Source organism: Colletotrichum gloeosporioides (assembly GCF_011800055.1).
Source record: "Colletotrichum gloeosporioides strain Lc1 chromosome Unknown consensus_30, whole genome shotgun sequence".
Classification (NCBI taxonomy): domain Eukaryota; kingdom Fungi; phylum Ascomycota; class Sordariomycetes; order Glomerellales; family Glomerellaceae; genus Colletotrichum; species Colletotrichum gloeosporioides.
In genome coordinates this window covers 623,965-646,098 of record NW_025544675.1, presented here as the reverse complement: position 1 = coordinate 646,098, position 22,134 = coordinate 623,965, and the positions used below count along the sequence as shown (strand labels likewise).

The following is a 22,134-nucleotide window of genomic DNA, read 5'->3' as shown; positions in this document are numbered from 1 at the left end:
CTGCCACGTTGACATGGATGGAACATCTGTTCGATGTAGGATGAGAGCTATTTTTAAGATTTTCCACAAGACATTTAGCCTGTTGTACAAACAGTCCATTCCTGGACCCATGTTGGCTGGATTGTAGCACAAAGACTTTTGCTGATCGGACAGGCGGTGATCACAGACGACGACATGAACAATAAAGGCAGGGACGACGACGAAAGAGACGACGATAACAGGGACCACGACAGTAGCGATATCACCTGATATTGCTAGTCTTCTCTTACGAGGAATTAGCGGCGAGAAATGCTATGATGACTACTCATGTCCGACCAGCCCTGTCATGTCCGATGAAACTTTCAGGGTATTATTTCGGACACGAATCAGTCTTTCCCTTCGTCCGCCTTCCGTACGCCCTCATGTACAAGGAATGAATGATACATGGCTCTTCAAGAATAGTCCGTGACCTGCAGACGACAGCATTTCAATTTGCTGTCTTGGTTGTTTTAGTCCTGAGCTTCATCATGAGAAACACCAGGGCGTAGGACGAAACACAGAAGAGGGCTGTGATGCCAACCTGAAGCAGGTAAGCAACAATGTCAAATTCTTGTAATTGAAGAGACCTACACCGCGCCAGCCATAGCTTGAGTCGTTGATATTCATGGTTCGCATGTAATCAGCTCCGGTCGTGTACGGGCAGTACGCGCACAAGGTGCCATTGGCCGGATCGACCACATATCCCGCTTCTGAAGACAGGAAGTCTGCCATATACTCTCCACATGTACTGTTGCTCGGGAGAGGGATGTAACTCAGCTCGTCAGGCTTGCATTGTACATCGACACCCCATGACACGGGCTCAAGAAGACCTTGGATGAGATAAGTGAAGGGGTCCAACCAGTACAGCCAGTATCTCCAGAATGCCGTGATCTGTGAATATGGGACCACAACGCCGCAAAAGTTGATTAAACCCGCACCAATGATGATGGGGTTCGCAAGCGCCGCAAAGAAAGCGTTCGGGCTGTAGGCAGCGATGGCTTGGCCAAGAGAGGTGTACAGGAACTCGTAGACTGAACACAGTTTGCGTTAGCATGGATAGGCATGAACGTGGGATACCGATGGCGAACTCACGGATCATCTGGAGGTAGACTTGTCCCGACACACTGGCCTCGGTGGGGAATCCAACAGTGAAGTACCAGGTCACAAACGCCAAGGTTCCGCAGATTATCAGAACGGGCGTTTCTGACAGCAGCTGCGCAGCTACGAATGCGAACCAGTGGTAGGTTTTGGACTTCTTCTCGCGCGTCTCGAAGACATCCCGGTTGCGGATGAATAGCGGCTGTAGCTGGTTGATGCATCCTGGAGCGACGAAGACGAAATTGAAAACCGCCATCAGTCGGAGCTGCAAATCGAACGTCCCGGAGCCGAGCATGTAGAATGTAAAGCCGCCAAAGAGGCCGTTAGTAATGTGAAGTCCAATCTTGTTCCACACATAGTCGGGGTTGCGCCAGAGAGCAACCAGCTGACGGCGGGTAACAAGGTAGACTTGATAAGAAATCGGAGTCGCGAAGCCTGTGTGCTGGTCAAGGTCATCTGAAGTAGTAGCCGAAGGAGAGACTTGGGCTTTCTTCTGGCTCTCTGCAGAATTCAGGGCATCCAGCTCGGACATTGCAGATTCTCTCTCGGGAGAGTCCAGCCATGTCTGCGGCCAGTCGATCTCCGTTCCGAAGCGACCCTGGACAACATCGACAATATGCTCAGCAGGGTTCGAGTCCGGAGCACAGGGCGCTCCATTGCGGCCAAAGTAGTCGATCACCGTAGCAGAGTTTTTGCCCGTCGGCCCGAAGTACGTCGTTCTTCCTCCACGTGCGAGAAGAAGAAGCACGTCGAAAGCATCGAAGAGGGTTGCAGAGGGCTGGTGGATGGTGCAGATGATCGTCTGACCTGAAGCAGCAAGCTTACGCATGAAGCGGCAGATTTCGTAAGCTGACTGGCCATCAAGACCAGAGGTAGGCTCATCGAGGAACAGGAGAGACGGTTTGGCGACGAGTTCGGTGGCGAGCGTGAGGCGCTTTCGTTGCTCGATAGACAGACCTGATCCAGGGGCTGGCGGAATGAGTCAGTGCCTGCTCAAGTTCCATGGTCACTAATGGATATATAACTTACTGCCAACAATAGCATGCTGCAAAGGTGTGAGCTCAAGTAGGTCCATAATGCTCCGAACATAATCCTGCTTCTCCGCGTCCGGGATTGTATGACTCTGACGCAGTCTCGCTGAGAAAAGAAGGCTCTCCCAGACCGTCGCGGTTGGCTCGTGAACATCGTTCTGCTCGCAATATCCAGTCGTGCGTTGGAAGCTGATTCCTTGTGGCTTGCCGTTGACCATGATGCTGCCTTCTATACGGCCACTGTCCTTTCTCTGTGCCAGGACGTCCATGAGTGTAGTCTTGCCAGCACCAGAGCTGCCCATCAACGCAACAAGCTGGCCTGGCTTGACAAAGCCTGATACACCCCGAAGAAGTTGCAGATCTTGATCTCCGTGACGAACAAAGTAGCTGATATCCTTGAACGTAAAGACAGTCCTGCTAAGGGACATGGGCGACATATCCTTGGAGGCAGACGAGCCACCCCCCTTCTCCTCGTCGGCAGCCCGGGCCATCTGCTTTTGGCGACTCCTTCGATCGAACAGAATCTTCGAACCAGCGTCGGTGTGAAGATTGACCTCGAAGCCAACAGCCGTCATGAATGCAAAGAAGATCCAAAGTCCGATGAGAATGCCGGCATTGCGCCAGATGTGTGCGCGATAGACTGAGTACTGAGCGTTCATGTACCTCTCTCCGTCGATGAGGGAAGAGCCAGATGTGGAGCCACGGACGGTGCAGCTGCGGAACTTATCGTCGATGTAGCTAGGCCCGAACGGGATGTACTGAGGGGCGACGCAATCGAGTGCGAGATCACCCATTTCCGTAGCCATGATGGCCTCGAAGGTATATGTCGCTGGGTTGAGCCATGAGATCCAACGGAACCAAACAGGCATGCTAGGCACGGGGATAAGGTATCCTGAGACGATTTAGCAGTTGACTCTCGTCTCTCTGATCAACGTAGCTTACCAGCGTAAACCATGCACACCATCGTCGTCCACCCCGTAATTTGCGATGCAAGTCCGAAATGCTTACACCACGCTCCGATCATCCGGAACATTGACGCGAAGCAAAGTGTGCACAAGATAAGCACGAACCAGTTGGTGAAGAAATGGCCCGCCTCTCTCTGAAAGTTGACGATGAAGTAGTAGACTACCTGGAAAAGGGAGAAGAGGACAACCGTCATTGGCACATCGGTTGCTGCACACGCCAGAGCGTATGCCCCAGGCCGGTTGAAGGACAGGCGCTTGTGTCGGGAGATGATGCGTCGCCCCATGAAAGATGCCGTAGTTTCAGACATTTTGTTCATAGCAAAGAGTTGGATGGGAAAGAAAAGAGCGCCGGGTCTCAGGAAAATGGACGTGCTGTCATCAGGAAGGTCGTAGAAAAGACTTCCGGTCACCAAAGCCATGACAAGAGCTGAAAAGATCTGTAGAATATTGGACCATCGGTCACCCCACATGATCTGGAATTGTCTATGTTTTTGTCAGCTCAAGCAATGACCTCGACACCCAGCTGCGGTTGCAGACATACCTTCTAATGCAAGTGCGGACTTGACTGACAAAGGAAACTTGGTAAGGGCTTCCTTCGCGTGAAAGAAACTGCAACGAGCGGTTCTTCTCCTGGTGTCGAACAGCGAACAGATTGTCTACCTCGTCTGAAAGAGACTTTTCCGATTTCGCGTCCATCTCGGTCGACATACGGGCGTAGGTAGAACTGGCCTTATAGGCAGTTTCAAACTCAGCCGCAGTGTTTGGTATCTTTTCTTCAAACCCAGGTCGGATCTGCCGCTCGGTATGGACTGAAACCGAAGTGAGGAAGTCGGATATGTTGGCTCCTGGAGTGCATTCAAAGCCCATGTCTTCAAAATATTGCTTAGCCTCGGATGTGGGCCCATAGTAGATTTCTCTGCCTTCGGCAAGAACAAGAACCTTGTCGAAGAGATCGTAGATGCCATTGCCAGCTTGATACAGAGTCGAAACAATCGACTTTTGCTCTTCGTCTGCCATCTTTCGTAGGACACGAACAAAGTCCAACGCATTACTGGCATCCAAGCCTCTCGTCGAGTTGTCCCAACATTGCACAGCAGCCTATTCTCTCACGTTAGCAGTGTCAAAGGCGAAATCAAGCTGAGGTAAACTTACCTGCGTTGCCATGACTTCAGCGATTGAAACCCTCTTCCTCTCACCTCCTGAAACGCCCCGAATCACCTCATCACCAACCATGGTATCCTTTGTGTGGCCGATCGCTAGGGACTCGAGAATCGCATTCGTCTTGTGAGAGACCCATTCATCTCCGTTGGAAAGATGATCTGGTCTTGTTGCGGGAAGCTTCGTTGCGTTGGCAAAATCGAGGGTCTGTTTGACCTCAAGAGTTGGGAAATGCAGATCCTCTAAGAAGCAGTTAACTTCGCTGAACTTCAACTCCCACACACCAGTAAACTTGCCTTCGGTATTCATGACGATTTGATTCCGAAACTGCTTGGCCCCCTTATGGCCAAGGTCGCCATATCTAACATCTCCGCTAACGTGGTGGAACTCTTCTCGTTGGTTGGAGATGATCTTGAGGAGTGAGGTGCAGCCAGAACCAGGTCGTCCGAGAACCAAGAGCTAAACTTGTGTAAGTAGAGTGTTGGAAAGACGAAGGGTGACAGACGTCATGTCTTTCAACGTACCATTTCGCCTGGACAAACTTGACCTGAGATGTTGTGAAGAATATTCTGTCATTTTAGTTAGTTATTAATCTCGTCAACATGCGGAATTTCATCCTACCTTCTGAGACTTCTTACTCTTGCCAAACGGAACCAAGTCGGCAAGAACAGACAGGCAGGTAGAGCCAAAGTCTTCGCCCATACCATGAACCCGAATGCGAACATCTTGAAAGGTAACCGTCAGTCCTGTGGGCGGATTCGATGCCCCACTCAAGCTGGGCTCGCCTTGGACCGTCTGGTCGCTGTCATATGCTGGAAGGGAAGTCATCGTGCACCGACCGGAATTAAGAACATAGGTGAAGGCAAATCACGATGAGCTGGGGATGGACAAGGCGCACTTTGAGTTTGAAATTTTACCTATATACTATAGAGATAATATGCTGATGAATCAACTTGACAATCAGCCTCCACCCGGGATTTGGCGGTGATTCCCATACTCCCTAGTTGGTGATGTTGTCAGGTCCGGTGGTGGGTCTTTTTGGTACATTCGGTGGCGGAATTACGGTGTTTCGGATTTACGGAATTACAGTCTGCCGCTGCGCCGACTCCTTTTCACATTCCATCTCCCACCTTCGACGACCACACTCCGAATTCAGACCATTTCCCATCGGATTTGAGGATTTATCTCTACGGATCTTTTCAATCGAGCCTAAATTCCTTCTTGAATCTGCTTCCGGTTGATTGAGGCCGCAGGGCTTACGTCTTCGGAGAACTCGGGATGCGATCCACAGTGAAGATCCCTAAGGCGTGCGAGCCGTGCCGTCGGCGCAAGATCAAATGCTCGGGTGACAAGCCCTGTCAGCAATGTGGGAACAAGCCTTCAGACTGCATATATCGCCTCAAGCCACGCATCAGGCTCTCTGCGCGGCACAGCAGGGCGGCGAAGGATGCCGGAGCCGGGGACGGCGTGTCGGCAGCAACCCCGGATCATGGCCCGTGTGACGAAGCCGTGTCCCGGCGTCTGGCGGAAGACCACCAGCAGCAGGTGGCGCAGACAGAGGTCTATCACAGCGTTGCTGCTGCACATCATGCTCCGAAGTCGACTGATAGCTCCCGGCTTTACTATGGCCCTTCGTCGAACTCGGCATTTCTGCAGCAGATCCATCGTGGACTTCTTTCAGGGCAGTATGGGCAGAATCATGGTCGGGACGTGCAGGAGGGGGGCCCGGGGTTGGACATGTTCATGCAGCGAAACATCTTCTTCGGCATGCCGCTCAAGGTGAATGTGGAGCCTACGCAGCCCGTCAGCTGCCCCATCCCGATAGAGCAAGCAAGGGACTTCATGCAGCAGTTCAAGATAACGCATCTATCGACACTGCCCTTCTTCACGGATTCACAGCTGGAAGAGACACTCAGCAGTCTGTACGAGCCAGACCACGAGTCAGATGTTCAGCCCCAGCGAAAGGCGGTGTTGCTCGCAGCTCTTGCCCTTGGAGCGTTAGGCACACCGCAGACCGACGTCGCGGAATCACTCTTCATTCATGCCAAGAAAGAGGCCGTCATCTACGAAGACTCGGTCACACTGCCTATGATTCAGTATTCCATGCTTTTGGCTCACTACCAACTCAACATGGGACGGCCTAACTCAGCCTATCTCCACATGGGAGTTGCGAGCAGGAAAGCCCTTGCGATGGGCCTGCACGTGGGAACCACGAGCTCAGCCTCCTGTCCGGATGAAATCCAAGCTCGTCTAATCACTGTTTGGTCACTCTACTTTCTAGAGATGTAAGTTGACGAATATGTTTTGATATTCTGCAACTGGACAACATACTTACAACGTGCAGATGGCTGAGTTTAGTTGTCGGGCGCCGTAGCATGGTTGGGAAGGCAGACTTTGCCTCTTGCGCATTTCCTGACGGACAGCCGACGATGGTAGCTCTGTGCCAATTTGCAACCATCATCGAAGAGGCCGTGGAGTCTATCTACAATCGCAGGACTGACTCGCTCCGGCAACTCTATGGAAAGGCCGAAAAGCTCTACGCTCAGGTCCGGCAATACGGCGACAAGTGGGGCCTCGGCTCCGTAATCCCGGCGCAGCAGGAGGTGTGGAATGCCGAAACATCCTTGCTGATGCACAACGGTACGTTAAAGAATAGCGTCCTTGGACATTGCCTCCGTTCTAACTGAATATCAGTCTACTTCCATGTGATCCTTCTCATATTCCGTCCATTTTTAATAGCTGAAGCTGCCCTTCAGTCTGGGAATGGGGCTGGGCAAACAGGCGACATCTGGCTTCGACAAGCCTGTAGGCACGCAACAGACGCGGCACAAGACGCACTGGCTTTTACTAGCAGCAAGCTTCTCGGTCCTGAAGATTGCAATGTAAGACATCTTCACTTCGTTCGAACACTTTGCTTGTAGCAACTAACAACTTCTCAGTCGCGCAGGTATCACGCTTTCTTCATCGAGTCATGCTGCGCAGTTCTCCTATACGACAGCCTCCGCCATCCAGCTAAGCACCCGCACAACCTCGAGTACATCCAGATGGCCATCTCTGGCTTGCATTCTCTCGTAGGAGACGATCCTGTCACAAACGCAGTGCGTTCCATCAAGAGAATCGTGTGGGCCGTGGAGAGCTCCATCAATGCGTCGAGGACCACACTCGACGGGGGCTCCACGGATTCGTCGCCGTCATGGGCCGGCGACCGGTTCCCGACGAGCATACAATTCCCGTCGCTCGATGAAAATCGCGCGACGACCTCTGATGACTTGATCTATTTCAGCAACAGGGGGTATCGCCAACAGCCCGAGCCGCTGCCTCAAGACTATGCAATGTCTCTGCCTGGAACAGCACCAGGCTTGAACCCGTTTCCAGATCTCAACTTTGACGTGCTTACGACGGATCTGTTCAACTTCTTTCCGATAGATATGAACGGTACACCTTCTGGGCACGGCTGACTTAGGTCACGGAGTTAACTTCGACAGCCATAGCTATTGTCTGGGGGTGCAATGAAGAAATTTTCGCTTTGATCGTCGCCGTCGCCGTCATCGTTGCCTTTGCATCCAATCCCTTAATTTTTCGTCGTCTATCGTCAGCGTCTATCGTCGTCGGCAACAGCAGGTGTCTGCCTCACCACCAATCAGTGGTGTCCAATCTCGTCGGATCTTCTTCAAGAACAAAGAATTTGTAAGACAGAAGAGCTCTGACTTCGCGGTAGCTGATTGAATCCGAAACATCAGATGATATCTAAGCTCAGTGATGACTCGAAGAGCATTGTCCTTTTCAAGTTAGTCCTATGATCCAGGCAGCTATCACCGCAAGCGCTGTCCTGCTTCTCGTCTTTGCCACTGTCTCTGATACGATTGGTGCCTCTGTTACATGCCCTTTTATCATTCTCTTCATTGCTGCTATCGAAACCCGTTTTCCTGATTGACGTTGCTCTTTCTCGTCTCATTCTTCTATGCCTTCCCTTCAGACGAAGTACGACTGAAGGTTGAATCCATTAGTCAGTGTCAAAGGTCCTCTCGGGTATTAAACATGAAAGTTTATAAAACGCACATGTAAAATGTTCCGATATTCCGTACAAAATGGTTCCGATTCCGATCGCATTCGTTTATAAGTGCACCAGATAATGGCACTGACGTGGTAATGAAACCTTGTGTACCCTTCCCTTCCTCCACCAAGTTGCCTTTTAAAGCAACTCATTGTCCCATTGTGCCATCCGAAGTCCTACACTTAGGCCTAGGTTCGCTGATATTCTTGGGGAATCTAAGTATGCAACTGCCGAAGCAACTGCCGGTGGGCGTGCTTGGGACGGCCTTCTCTATCCGTGCTGTAAAATGATGCTGATACCGACGACAGTGATTACGCTTTGGGAAGTCTGTTTCCATACACTTAGAGCTCTCGAGAGTATAACACTGTCATGTATTGCTCTCTCAACTGCTGTGGAATTCAGTTGAACTGTTCGAGACATGAAAAGATTTGGCGTTGATTATAAGACTCATCATATCAAACTAAGATAATCCCGCATAATACAACATGACGCCTAGCTTGGTTGAGAGAGACAAACTATACTACAAGCTCGACATTACCGATAAACTGCCCCCCGGAACAGACAGCATTGAACAATTCGAGCTTAGCCCACGACAACCCCGACCACCTCCTAGACCCAAGAGGCCCGTCCCAGAATGGCCTCCTGAAGCAGAAAGAAAGGGGAAATGGATTCGGAGGTACCTGGACAAGGTGGGCACCCTAAGCATCCTATCCTTCGTGGACGCACTAACCGTGTGATTTCCCTTAAGCTTGACCCTGACACGGAATATGACCAAATCATCAAGACAGCAATCTTCTTCATGGCCAACTCCTTTGCCTTCTCCGCCGGCTACGCCTCCACCTTCATCCACCTCGTCCAGACCCCCGCCGGCGCCGCCGCGGTCCACCACACAGCCAAGGCCTACCGCCGTGGCCACCAGCGCTTCTTCGAGACGCAGGACTACTTCCTCGACTGGATGTGGTACGGCAGCGGCTCCGACGTCTCCCGCAAGCGCCTCGAGAGCGTCAACCGCATCCACGCGAGCGTCTGGAAGAACGTGCCGGGCGCGTACAGCCACCCCTGGGAGGGCGAGATGGCCATCATCGGTGCTGCGTACTTTGAGACGTACCTACGCAAGCTGGTCGGGGCGCGCCGGACGGAGCCGCATCCGAACGTGCGGCGGGCGTGGCCGGAGTGGGGCGAGCGCGTGTGTGCCCAGCTCCGGACGGAGCCGTTGGACGGGTCGCGGAGCTTTGGGGTGAATTTCCCAAGGACCTGGGAGGAGTTGGAAGGATTTTATTTGTGGTTTCAGAGGATTCCTATGGAGAGGTTTACGGATGAGGAGACAAGGCGGAAGGCGCATGATGCCTCGGAGGCGTTCATAAGGCAATTTAGCGTGATGTGGTTCCCGAGGTGAGTGACTCGATGCTGGTTTACTTGAAGATTTGCTGATGGCCAGTAGGCGTCTACAGTGGTTCGGCCGCCAGGTGGTCTTGACCGTGATACCAGCACCGATCCGAGAACACAACCAAATCGGGCATCCGAGTCCAGTCGCGGAGACGCTTATCAAGTTTGCCATCAAGATCTACCTCGACATGAAGGACGCGTTGCCAGACCCTGTCAGGCCAGATTTCTCGGATGAGTACCATGCGGCAAAGGGGGTAAACTGGAAAAAGACGGATGTTCAGACTGAGGCTGAATGGACGCGTCGCGATCAGGTCACCGACGCCATGTTGCTGATGATTATCGTCGTTGGTGGGGTGTGGGCTTTGTGGCAGCTCCGTGTCTTCAGCACCTGAACACTTCAGGGGCGTCTAGACAAAACTGGGTTAAGTGTACGTGTGTTGCAGTAGGTCTTTAGTAGAGGAGAAAATTCGATACTGGCTGAAAAGTATCATCAAAATAGCTTTGCTATCCGGGCAATATCCACTACACCCGTGCAATCCGTGTATCCTACTGAGACCCCCCTTAATCTCTGTACTATCTTAAAGCGACTACTTCCATTGTATGCTTGCTATCGTCGCCTTCTCTATCGTTGTCTTAATCCATCGTCTTCGCCCATCGTCTTCGCCCATCGTCTTCGTGCATCGTCACTTCTATCATCGCTGCCCCTACGGTTTTCTCTACTATTGTCGTTCTTATCGAAGTATAGATAGGCTATAATTGAAATTGTAGCGGAAACTATTCGAAGAGCTGATTGATACTATCTTGCTAGCAAAGCTCCATGAAAAGTTGCTCGTCTTCTTATCCGAATCTGGGATTGTGATTCATGCCTGGTGAGTCACGCCTTCGGTAAGGCTTCCTTTGGAGAGAAATAGCCGCTGGCGCTTGACTGAACGAGGAATGCTCGTCATCTATGTCTGTCAGATTCACAAGTTGCGAACATGGAGCGTCAAGGAATCAAGGCACGCATTCACCAGGAGCACCTCTCCTAAGGTAGTTTGAAGTCAGCCAACTCAGCTACACCTCAAACACCGCGGCTGATGTCGTAGAGCCACCACACACAGGAAATGCGTAACCAAATCCAATCAAATCTCATTTCATCCATCACTTATGACAGGGAAATGCTAACCCAAGGAGGCGGTCGCCCTACGGGAGGAACACACCCCTGTCCCAAGATTCTTCGAAATACCCATCGAGCCCCGACACCTCAACCTCACCTCTCCCCCTCGCTCCCGTCTCTCTTTTGCCTCAAGAGCCAAGCTTTTGGGGTCCAAATAGCTAGAGTCCCCACCGTTCCCTACCGCTTTGCGAGCATACGAGACGTGCAGTTGCCAAAACACCATAATTTGCTCAGCCCTGTACTGCATGCACACTGCAAAGGTGCATCCTTCGCGCCTCTACCAGGCATCCCGCTCCGCCCAACAAACACACGAATCGAACCTAGCCAACACTTTCAGCCTACGGCACCAACCGCAGCGCGGCTTACGAATGGTAGACCGTAGCCAGCGCAGGTTGAACTAGCGTTGGGACTTTGGTGAGCTAGCGCAGCACAATCGAGCCGTTCATAGTGCGACTGACGGGACTAGCCTTTATCCAGGTTCCATACCACCATAACTGCCAGGATCGGCCGCCGCGGTGGAGACCAGGTTCCCAGATATCCGGGGAAGCCCTATGCCAGGGCGCGGTGTTGTTGGTGATGCGGCCGACTTACAACTCCAGGCTTCAGGCTTCAGCCCCAATCTCAGCACTGCATGTGGTCTGTTAGCCTCTAGGCTGGAAGAACCCTTGTCACGTCAGGCTGATGCCTGGAGGATTTCTCCCGCCCACATCGCGAAACCATTGTCGACGATATGGGATTGGACAATGGGTGTATTTGAGTAATGGTGATGCCGCGAGGCCGAGATACTTCTCAGCCATGGCGCTGTATATAAGTCGAAGCTTAGTCCGAACAACGAAAGACGATCTCTCCCATCATCGACACCGCCTTTCATCTCAGAGCTCACACCTTCCCAATCTCATCGATACCTCAAAGGCACCATGAGATTCGACACTCTCACGGGCACCCTCGCCCTCGCAGCTCTCAGCCGCTCCGTCGCCGCGGATCCCCTCACAATCACACTCCAAAACCGTCGCCGCGTGCCTGCCGGTCTGAAGCCCAAGACGAACGTCATGAAGCGCTCCTCGACCAGTACCGTCTCCCTCACGAACTGGTTCGAGAACTACGACCTCCAGTGGTACGGCACCGTCCAGGTCGGCACCCCGCCGCAGAACTTGTAAGTCTCTACCCACGTCCGCATCTTTCACACACACTCAACTGACACACCGAAAACAGCACCGTGACCTTCGACACCGGCTCCACAGACCTCGTCCTCCCCTCCTCCTCCTGCACAACCTGCACCCAGGAGTCCGTCTTCACCCGCGCCTCCTCCGACACCTTCTCGCCCTTGCCGGGCTACAACGTGACCACCTCCTTCGGCACCGGCGGCAAGTCCATCCCCTATGCCGAGCCGCAGCCCGCCTCCGGCACCGTCGTCACCGACGCCGTCGCCCTCGCGGGGCACACCGTCCCCAACCAGACCTTCCTCCTCTGCGACACCTACGCCGACGCCTTCAACGAGATGCCCATCGACGGCATCTTCGGCATGGGCCCGCCCGGCTTCTCGCACTTCTCCGAGGTCGTCACCAACGCCTCCTTCTCAACCTGGTTCTGGACCCTCGCCGCGCAGGGCGAAGTCCCCGAGCCGCGCTTCTCCATCTTCCTCAACTCAGGCGTGAACGGCACCAGCGCGCCGCTGGGCGAGATCACCCTCGGCGGCGTCAACGCGGCGCGCTACACCGGCGACATCAAGTACATCGACTTCAACATGACCGTCAGCGCCACCGGCATGGGCTGGTTCATCGACCAGCCGTCCTTCTTCGTCAACGGCAAGACGGTCACCAACTCCTCCGCCAACGGCGCCGCGTTCCCAGGCGGCGTCTCCCTCGTCGACACGGGCACCGCCTTCCTGCAGGCGCCGGACTACCAGACCGCCAAGGACATCTACGCCGCCATCTCGCCCGAGATCACGCAGATCGACCCGCTGGGCGCGTGGGGCGCGCCGTGCGACGTTGTCGAGAAGCTGGACCCCGAGCTGACCTTCACGCTCGGCTTCGGCGCCCAGGCGGTCAACGTGACGGTGCCGCGCGGTGAGTTCAACCTCGGCGAGTACCCCGGCCAGAACGGCACCTGCCAGACGCTGTTTTTGAACCCGGTGACGCCGATTAGCGATTCCGTGCCGATCTGGGTGCTCGGCGGCCCGCTGCTGAAGGGGTACTACACCGTCTGGGATGGCGCGCAGCCTGAGGCGCTGAAGTTTGGCGTTGCGGAGTTGAAGGCGAACGCGACGACGGGCGGGAACGGGACTGGGGCGAGCCCGAGTGCGACGCCAACGGCCGTGAGCGGGGGTAATCTGGTTGGACCTGTCGGGTGGATGGCCGCAGCGGGTGTTGCTGCCGTTGTCTTGGCTTTGTAGAAGGGCATACCTAATCAGGTTGGTTTCACTGCTGGACGTAATATGTAGGGATAGTCGGGATGTAGATCATAGGTGATAATGTCTAAGTCGTACGCTGTGTCTCCTTGAGAAAGTCTGCTGCTCGCTCTGCTGCCGCGTAAACAAGAACCTGGATGTTGGCCCTCGGAATCAGGGGAAACACGCTCGCGTCCACAACTCTCAGGTTCTCCACGCCATAGACCCTGAACTTCTCATCAACAACTCCGCCTTTGGCCAGCGGCATCATCGCGCATGTGCCGCAGGGGTGGTACTCGCTCTGCACGCTGCTCCTCACCCACTCTTCCGCGTTCAGCGCCGTCAGCTCGTGGTATCCAGGCTGGTACACCGTGCCATCGCCCTGAAGCAGATCACTGAGCGGCTTAGTACGGGCGACGGTCTGCACGTGGAGCGCGATGGCTTTCAACAAGCTGACATCGGCTGGGTTGGACAGGTAACACGGGTCGATGTTAGGGTGGATGGCGGGGTCCGCGGACTGGATGTGGACGGAGCCTCTGGAGAAGGGGTGCTCCAGGACGCCGAGAATAGAGAGGTAGTTCGCTGGAGTGTTGGCGGAGAAGAGCTTCGTCGTGTCCGAGGAGAACTGAGGGGAGATGCCGCCCTCTATGGTGAGTTCTTGCGCTATGGCTTCTGACTTTAGGTCGCGGATGAGGAGGCGATATTGCTCATCCAGGCCTGGCTTTCCGGTCTTCAGTCCAAGTGAGAGGGTATCGAAATCTAGTGTCGAGGCAATCTGCTTGAGCGACAGAAGAGCCGAGCTAGCGCCTGCCGAGGAGAGACGGCCCGTTTCATTCTGGATGTAGAGATCGAGCTGTTCTTGGAAGTAGATTGCGTTGGCGTAGTCCTCGTTGGTCGGAACGCCCGGCTTTGTAGCGAATCTGAATATGGTCAGCCCCAATTTGCAAGTTAAATGAATGTTGACCAGAGAGAACACACCCAAGTGGGACGTAAACATGGTCCTGCAAGTTCTCGCCGACGTTCGGGTTATCAACGAATACCTCGATGCCATGCTGCCGTAGCAGCCTCCCTTCGCCGATGCCAGAGCATTCGAGAAGTTGGGGTGAGGCGATGGATCCCGCAGCGAGGACGACTTCTCTCGCGGCCGTTGCCTCGTAAGTCGAGCCGTCCTTGGTCCACCTGACGCCGGTAGCCGCAACCCTGCCGCCACTTCTATTCAACACGATATTGGTGATGAAGGCACCAGTGACCACCTTCAGATTTGGCCGCTGTCGCGCGGGGCCGAGATAGGCATTGGCAGCGAAGCTCCGCGTCGCGCTGTTGATATTGAGCAGGTTGACATATCCGCCCAAAGTCCTACCATCTCTGGGGTCACCGCTCACAGCCAGGCCGAGATTCTTAAGCGTCCTGGGCCAGGCCCGCAGAAGAGGGCTCTGAAGCCGTGGGAACTCGTTGACGATGGGCCCAGCGGTACCGTGGGAGTTCGGGTCGACGTAGCCGAGAAGCATATCAGCCGTCTGCTGCTCAGTCGGTGCGACGAAGGCCTCAGACTTTCGCAAGTAGGGGGCCAGCTCGTCCCACGACCAGCCCTTGTTTCCGAGCTCGCCCCAGCCGTCGATGTCTCGTCTGGAGGGGTGCGTCCAGAACATGAAGTTCATCGCGCTGGAGCCCCCGAGCTGTTTGCCGCGGATGTGGGCGACGACTTTGTTGTTCGCGGCGGACTGTCGTCGTTAGTCATCCGGAGTTTCAAAGAAAATAGGTGAAGTACCTGCGGAACAGTCTTGTAGTCCCAATCATACTCAGGATTGCCGTACATGACTGGGAACAGACCTGGTGCAAGAACGTTCAGGTCGGATGTGTGATCAGCCCCGGCTTCTAGGACCAGAACCGTGGTGGTAGAGTTCTCCGTCAGACGAGCCGCAACGGTGAGTCCAGCGGTACCGCCGCCAACGATACTAGTTATCGGTCAGTTGTCTTTCCGCGGCGATTGGGGATGAGTATTGTCCACACATGTAGTCGAACACATCAGCCATGGCTGTGACTGTGAATGTCATCAGAACGACCAGCAAAGAGTGTCGCCGCCAGAGCATTGTTGAAAGATCCTATGAGCAACAGATTGGTTCAAGATGCCGGATGATAGCAGGAAAGCAGGAAGCTCCGTGCAGCTTTTCCCGTGCAGACGACGAGTCTATGAGCCTACTTATAGCCACAAAGATGGAGAGGCTGCAGGCTCTGCATCGTGGAGGTACAATCACCGATTAGCCATTTATCATTGAGAAGCACCTTGACCACGGCTGAGCCAGACATTGCATTGATACCGGCGCAGTCTAGCTAGCTTCACTGTACCACCGGGGTCCAATAGATGCGGGCGATGAGTAAGCCATGCATGTCTCGCGGAATTCCACCACTGAAATAGTCAGGAGTGTCGTGACAATGGAGCCCAGAACTGTGAGAACTTATTCTGCGTTCATAAAATTTGGATGTGAAGGCCGGTTCGACGTCTGAGACGCAGTGGTATGAACTCTGGGATTAGTATGGAGTATTGCTATTCGGGCGCATAGTTATCACAGGCGAGGACAGGGACGAGGACGACAGGAGCGGTCGCAAGGATACTGGAGAAGGCTCTCGTTTGGATTATTGAAGGCATCAGCAAGGTCTTGGTAGCCTGGCTTAGGCTGAGTGGTGCGTATGATGCGCCGCCTGTCCATTGTGTTCACTTGAACGTTGAGATATGTCTGGATTACCAAGCTCAAGGCAACTGACGTGGGATGCAGGGCCAATATTGCCAAAGCAGCGGCATCAATCATCTCCAGTCTGCTATGACATAGCTGTGTCTTGCGCATTTGGAACTGAGATAGCACCGCCAATAGTGTTGGCGACCTCGTTGGTCCCGCAGACCAAGGCTCCTTAAGCGTCCCTCAGAGCGGCTTCTCCTGCTTGCGCAGGCGCAATGAGCCCATAAGCCATCACCACGCAGCTAAACACATTTGTGAAGAGATGTAACTTTTCTCATGTAGTCGTGATATGCCTGATACACCTATTATACAAATATTTCTTGATGCCGGTGTGGAAGCATCACATCCTCGGGCCTTCTCCTACATCTTGGTATACAGTGGTTTGCCTTCGGTGGCAGTCGGCTTATTGCTGGCGCTTCGAAAAGTCGGAACCGGGGCCGTAGACGAGGACCGGTCTTCGCTGCATGTTACGGTAGGCGGCTTCGGCGATGGCGGAGTCGGATCGGATAACGCTACCAATGGACATGAAGAAGCTGGGCCCTGTTAGCTCTTGTCGCAATGGGCGGTAAGGCTGCGCATACCCGAAAGTTGCTCCGGAACCAGCCATGTACTGTCCCAGTGTCCTCATAATGCCGTTGGGGCCGGCGCCGTAGCGCATGATGTTGATCGAGCCTGTGGGGTTTGGGTGGTCAGTCGAGAAAATGCGACAGAGGGGGGTGAGGCGGTGGCGCACCAAAGACGAAGCCCATGACAGCTCCGACAGCTATGACTGGATTAGCTCTCGTCCGGGTTCATTCCATAAGCATTGTTGACATACTGCCACCCATCAGAGCACCCATCTTGACTGCGAAAGGTCAGCGCAAGCTCCACCAGGATGGAGGGGAAATCGTACGCTTGTCGGCGATGGAGGGGCCCATGGCGCCGGCGTGTTGCTGGGGAACGGGAGGCATTGTGAAGAAGGAGACGAGCTCGAGTGAACTTTCAAGGGAAGGGATTGCCGCGAAAGGGTCAAGCTGTGCTGGTGCTCAACCTCGAACCGTGGGTGATGTTGGTGGTGCTGCGGATGGCCTGAATATTTGGTGGAGTCGAGCTCTCTCAATTTGCTGGAGCGGTTTCCTGCAGCCTCCCGGCGCCACCTGAGCTTTGGACGAATCCAATCCGGGGTACGGCAGTTCCTCGGCAAAAAAGACAGATGGTGGGGCGGGTTCCGCTGTCTCTGTCCCATTGGCCGGTTATTATTGCAACGCCTTATCGACAACGATGGCACGGTCACCCGCACTCGAGCAGGCACAGGCCACCTGGAACCAGAAAATCTCCAGGTGGCCGACCGGGTCGGGTGGTGTGACGGACAGGCAGTGCGAGCCACAGTGCCGCACCGCCCCGTCTGCCCGCGAATGACATCAGCCCTCACTGTGATGAAGACGGGAGTGTCACGTGGGCCAAGGTTTTCTGTTGGTGGGTGCTGAGATGTCCAGCGCCAAATCAGCAGCAGCAGCAGCAAGCGCAGAGAAGGGTGGGCAGGTGGACCGGACGGGATCCTCTGACGGCTAAGGTGCACTGTAAAGCAAACCAACCAAGCAGCCTAGCCAAAGCCATCTGCCCGGTCCACGAGCCAGTCGTCGGACCAGCAGTCAGTCAGCATCCCTCTTGTACTCCCTCGCTCGCTCCTCTCTCTCCTCTTTTTGTGCGTTTTCCTTCCTTCTCGACGTCTTCGCTGCAGATCCACGAGCGAGTGCATGAACGGTGACAGCCGTCGGGGCCTGTGCGGTGCTGAATCCAGAAGGGGAATTAAAACAGAAAAGTTCCAGTCGCGGTCGCAGCTTCAGCCCAGCGCCCAGAGCCCCCCAGTCCACCCAGCCCGGCGTTCCACCTCTCTCACTCTCATGGGCCAGGTCGGCTCCGGCGCGTGTTTCCGACTGCTGTTTGGTCCTCCCTCCTCCGCCCGTCCCCTCAGTGTCCCCTCACACTCCCAGTCCCCGGTGCAGCGCTCGCTGAGTGAGGTGCGACCGCGAACCAAAGTCTGCGTGCGTGCACTGGCAACGTCAACGGTAACTGCACACCACCCGCTAAGCGCTTAGCGAGACGGGGGCGAGACTCTGTTCTTTCCCAAATCCTAGATTCAACTTCACCTCCCCTACCGAGCACGTCTTCTTATCGTCGATCGAGCTGCCCAAACAGCCCTCAAGCCCGCTCCCTTTCAATTGCAGGTACGTCGAGCAGCCACCCCTTGCGCTTTTCTTGCCCACAGGAAACGGCCGCAGGCCCCCGAGGCCCCGTACCCGACCGGCTGTCTCGCGCCAATTGGCTGTCCACCCCTATCCTTGCCGCGACATCATCGCTGACTTATTTTTCCTGCCAGCGCAGCCTCATCCCTTCACACCTCCGACCGTGGCTTCATCGAGACGACATCCCATACCTCCCCATTTTCTTGCAAGCGACCACCGACCTTTTGAGATACCCAGAGGGCTGCTGTGCGAATGGTGACGGAATCCGACCCCGGCGTCCCTAGACCACCACCTACCACTGCCACTGCCACCACTGCCATCGATACCCTTCCATCGCCATCGCCTGCCCCTTAGTCCGACGTCCTTTGTCCTTCCACGTCAACCACCACGACCGCACACCCACCCCTCATGACTGCCGTCGCGAGCCCTCCCAGCTTTCAGCAACTCAATCGGCCGGCATGGAACGTTAATGGCGGGCAAAGTCTGAATTCGATGAATCCAGAAGACGTCAGAGGCATGTTCATGCCCCGAAAAACGCTCCAGCGAAGCAACTCATCCTCCTCTGTCTCCTCGACCTCCTCAAACTCCTCGACCACCACCGTTGCTACCAACAACTCTCAACCAAATGGCACTCCCGCGTCTTCAAACTCCGATATGAGCTCCTGGAGCACCGCCTCCAGGAAGCGGCCCCAGCCCAAGGCCCCTTGGCCTGCCGGCAAACCTGAAGGCCAGGGCGACTTTGGCAGGCCCGTCATGCGAGGTCCTATGAACGGCGTGAACGGAGCCACCTCTTTGCAGTCGGCACCCGGCCAGCCGCAAATGATGTCGCAGCAGGGTCTCGGCGCGAGGCCTTTGGGCGATCCCATGCCAAACGGCCAACCCGTGCTCTACCTGCTGTCTTTGAATGGCACGTTTGAGCGCAAGACCATTTCGGTTCCATTCTATCCCGAGAGTCTTCGCATCGGCCGTCAGACTAACCAGAAGACGATTCCCACTGCTACGAATGGGTACTTTGACAGCAAAGTCTTATCCAGGCAGCACGCCGAAATTTGGGCCGATCGTATGGGCAAGATCTACATCCGAGATGTCAAGTCTTCTAACGGCACATTCGTCAATGGTACGCGCCTTTCACAAGAGAACCGTGAATCCGAACCGCACGAGTTGCAGACCGGGGACCATCTCGAACTCGGCATTGATATTGTCAGCGAGGACCAGAAGACTGTCGTCCACCACAAAGTAGCCGCCAAGGTCGAACATGCGGGCTTCATGAGCCCTTCCAGCAATGTTATGGACATGAGCTTTGGAGATCTAGACCCTGCTAACGGTGGCATGATGATGCCGGCGCCCCAACCTATGCCCTATCGCGGCAGAGCAGGTAGCAACGCGTCGATGGCTAGCAATGGGCGTATGGTGCCTGCCCAACAAATGAACGGCATGCCTGCGAATGGAGGAGCCGCGCGCGGATTCTTGCTGACCCCCATTACCACTGAGCACATCGTCAAGCGGTTACACGTGAGTACTTGCCTGACACAATCTAGCGCAATACGCTAACTAGAAACAGAACGAGATGCGCAGCGCACGACTACAAACCCAAGACCTCACCCGAACCGGCCAGTTCATCAGCGCCCTGCTGAGCAAAGAGGATGTGAAGGATCTCGAGAAACCTGAGGTCCCAGAGCCTGCGAAACAGCTGCCCAACGGCAATGGCATGCCATTCCGCTCCGACGGCAAGACGCGATTTTCCGACCCTCCCGCGCCTCCCCCTCAACAACCCCTTCCCGAGAAGCCTGACGTACCCTCATTGAAGCGAGGCACCACCGAAAGGCCAAAGACGCACTCGGCCGCAAACAGCACCACCTCGCCAGTCGGACGCGACAACCTGCACCAGATCATTCAGTTGACGGAGGCGCTGAACAATGCAAAGAAGGATTTGGATTCGCAGACGGCTCGCATCCGCGATTTGGAGGATATGCTCCGCAAGGAACGGGAGGCAAGAGAGCTGGCTGAAGACATGGCTAAGATCCTCGAGGACAGTGCCTTGGCCAAGGAGGCGAACGGCGCGCCCAAGGAGTCCGACACAGAAACGCTCCTGCAGGAAGCATTTGAGCCTCCCCGTGAAGTCTCCGAATCCCCCGACGTCGAGATGACAGACGCCGACTCCATCGCCAAGGAGCCGGCGCCAGAAAGCGCGGAGGATATTGCCGCTCGATTCCAGATCAAGATCGATACCATGATGTCAGAGATGAGCGACCTGAAGCAGCAGATGGACGCCTGGAGGCAGCGGTGCGAAAAGGCCGAGACGGAACGCGACGCCGACCGCAAGACCCTTGCGGAAATGATCGCCCAGATCCGAAGAGACGAGGAGGCCCGGCAGGCTGCAGCAGAGGAAAAGGCACGCTCCCGGTCCCGCGGACGAACCAACGGCACAGCGGAAGCCGGCAGCAAACCCACCTCGATCGCCCAGACCGACGGGTCCCAGGAATCGACTCCTTCAGCTACACAGACAGAGGACCTCAGCGACAAGCCAACGTTGTCGCGTGCCAATACCATCACGCCACTCTCAATACCGCCAGGGAAGTTGGCCAAGGACCAGGCGTTGATGGCCGGGGTCCCCTACGCCTCCATGTTAGGCGTGGTGATCTTAGGCATGGGCCTGATGGCGTATATCAACGGCTGGCAACCCGAGCCGGCCCCCCGTCACTGACGATGGCTGCTGGGCACCCCTTCCTCTTCGCTTCTCTAGACCACATTCGTCGTTCTGCTCAGGCGTTCTACATACCTACGGCGTTTTCTTGCATTGACAGCGGTCATTCGTTCCCACCGACCCTCGTGTTGTTTTATTCCCTTTGTATCTACTACCACCTTATTTTTACTTGTATGAACTGCGAAACCTGACTGGTTTCCTTCCTTTCCTTTGTCTCTATTTTTCTTCAACCACGGGAAATTAGGGACAGGCCGGGCGGAAACCACAAATACGGAGGGGCTGGGAACAGGCGTTTTCTATTTCATGCTCTGCCCCTTTCTTGTTTTTGAGCCCCCTTTGCGCGCGTGCTGCAGCAAGGTGTTTTCTTTAAACTGTGCAACCCCTTTTGGGAAACGGGATGGGCAAATCAGGGATGATGGGATGACGACAAACACACTTTTTTCTCGACTACTGGGCAAAAAAAGAATTAAAATTCGATGATGAACAAATTACCTCTTTTTTTGCTGCAGAGATGGGAATCAGGCACACGGTGCACTGTTTCCATGAGATGAGCTGGTGAAGACAGAATAAGAGCATCGCGGCTTTGAGGCTGTTGGTGTGGTGTAGAATGTGGTGGAGGCTTGGGGCAGGCGTGATCATGAGTAATGTTTGCATAGTGGGAGGGATGGGAATATACAGGCCTTTAATACTTCAAATAAGTGCTTCGTGATCCGAAGTGAAATATGACTGGTGTGAGAGACGATGTTGATGTTGGTGTTTGGTCCAGGCTGGGGACGGTCGATGGCCGCTATGTGGTTGTTCGACACCAGAGTTTAATTCCTCGCGAGGTACATCATGCCTCTAGAGCTGCCGGCTGGTAAATGTGACCTCGGGATGGACGCTTATAAATTCCTCGGTTCCTCATTCATTATGGAAACGCAGCCCGACAGATATCTCATTCCAGATCTCATCGTTTCCACACGCCTCAGGCGACGAACGCATGTTTGGGTTTGACTTGGAATGTGTGGGTTCCTTTAGTATTGAGGAGTGGGTTCAGGTTGAGTTGGGAATGTGGGTAGATTACACGCTGGGTTGGTGGAGACGATTATGATGGACGGCGACGATGCTCCAGATTGGCTGTAGTGTGACGATGAGGGAGTGGATGGGAGGGATGGCTTGCGAGTGGTATGCAGATATGGGTGCTTGGCTGAGCGTCCCCATCTTCCATTGCCTGGAGGA

General features: G+C 54.7%; 7 protein-coding genes across 7 annotated transcripts; 4 read left to right on the top strand and 3 right to left on the bottom strand.

Annotated features, from left to right (window-relative positions):
* Positions 1-466: 466 nt before the first annotated feature.
* Positions 467-5,098, bottom strand: GCG54_00008822 (Brefeldin A resistance protein; the record flags this gene model as incomplete). Its single annotated transcript, XM_045408781.1, has 9 exons — positions 467-559; positions 610-1,049; positions 1,111-2,085; positions 2,146-3,039; positions 3,090-3,595; positions 3,654-4,210; positions 4,265-4,729; positions 4,795-4,839; positions 4,892-5,098. The coding sequence occupies 9 exons, from the start codon at positions 5,096-5,098 to the stop codon at positions 467-469; spliced, it is 4,182 nt and encodes a 1,393-aa protein (XP_045266524.1).
* Positions 5,099-5,548: 450 nt separating this feature from the next.
* Positions 5,549-7,728, top strand: GCG54_00008821 (putative transcriptional regulatory protein; the record flags this gene model as incomplete). The annotated part of the gene is made up of 4 exons (XM_045408780.1): positions 5,549-6,555; positions 6,615-6,910; positions 6,965-7,152; positions 7,210-7,728. The coding sequence occupies 4 exons, from the start codon at positions 5,549-5,551 to the stop codon at positions 7,726-7,728; spliced, it is 2,010 nt and encodes a 669-aa protein (XP_045266523.1).
* A 1,081-nt stretch (positions 7,729-8,809) lies between these two features.
* On the top strand, positions 8,810-10,102 carry GCG54_00008820 (uncharacterized protein; the record flags this gene model as incomplete). Its single annotated transcript, XM_045408779.1, has 3 exons — positions 8,810-9,013; positions 9,073-9,716; positions 9,766-10,102. The coding sequence occupies 3 exons, from the start codon at positions 8,810-8,812 to the stop codon at positions 10,100-10,102; spliced, it is 1,185 nt and encodes a 394-aa protein (XP_045266522.1).
* Positions 10,103-11,783: 1,681 nt separating this feature from the next.
* GCG54_00008819 (Cathepsin E-B) lies at positions 11,784-13,258 on the top strand (the record flags this gene model as incomplete). The annotated part of the gene is made up of 2 exons (XM_045408778.1): positions 11,784-12,019; positions 12,079-13,258. 2 exons carry the CDS (start codon positions 11,784-11,786, stop codon positions 13,256-13,258), a joined length of 1,416 nt encoding a protein of 471 aa, XP_045266521.1.
* Positions 13,259-13,340: 82 nt separating this feature from the next.
* GCG54_00008818 (Dehydrogenase mpl7) lies at positions 13,341-15,285 on the bottom strand (the record flags this gene model as incomplete). Its single annotated transcript, XM_045408777.1, has 4 exons — positions 13,341-14,172; positions 14,231-14,973; positions 15,021-15,207; positions 15,263-15,285. 4 exons carry the CDS (start codon positions 15,283-15,285, stop codon positions 13,341-13,343), a joined length of 1,785 nt encoding a protein of 594 aa, XP_045266520.1.
* Positions 15,286-16,390: 1,105 nt separating this feature from the next.
* On the bottom strand, positions 16,391-16,937 carry GCG54_00008817 (Protein MGR2; the record flags this gene model as incomplete). The annotated part of the gene is made up of 4 exons (XM_045408776.1): positions 16,391-16,659; positions 16,721-16,750; positions 16,805-16,831; positions 16,880-16,937. The coding sequence occupies 4 exons, from the start codon at positions 16,935-16,937 to the stop codon at positions 16,391-16,393; spliced, it is 384 nt and encodes a 127-aa protein (XP_045266519.1).
* A 1,683-nt stretch (positions 16,938-18,620) lies between these two features.
* Positions 18,621-20,916, top strand: GCG54_00008816 (uncharacterized protein; the record flags this gene model as incomplete). The annotated part of the gene is made up of 2 exons (XM_045408775.1): positions 18,621-19,724; positions 19,774-20,916. The coding sequence occupies 2 exons, from the start codon at positions 18,621-18,623 to the stop codon at positions 20,914-20,916; spliced, it is 2,247 nt and encodes a 748-aa protein (XP_045266518.1).
* Positions 20,917-22,134: the final 1,218 nt, after the last annotated feature.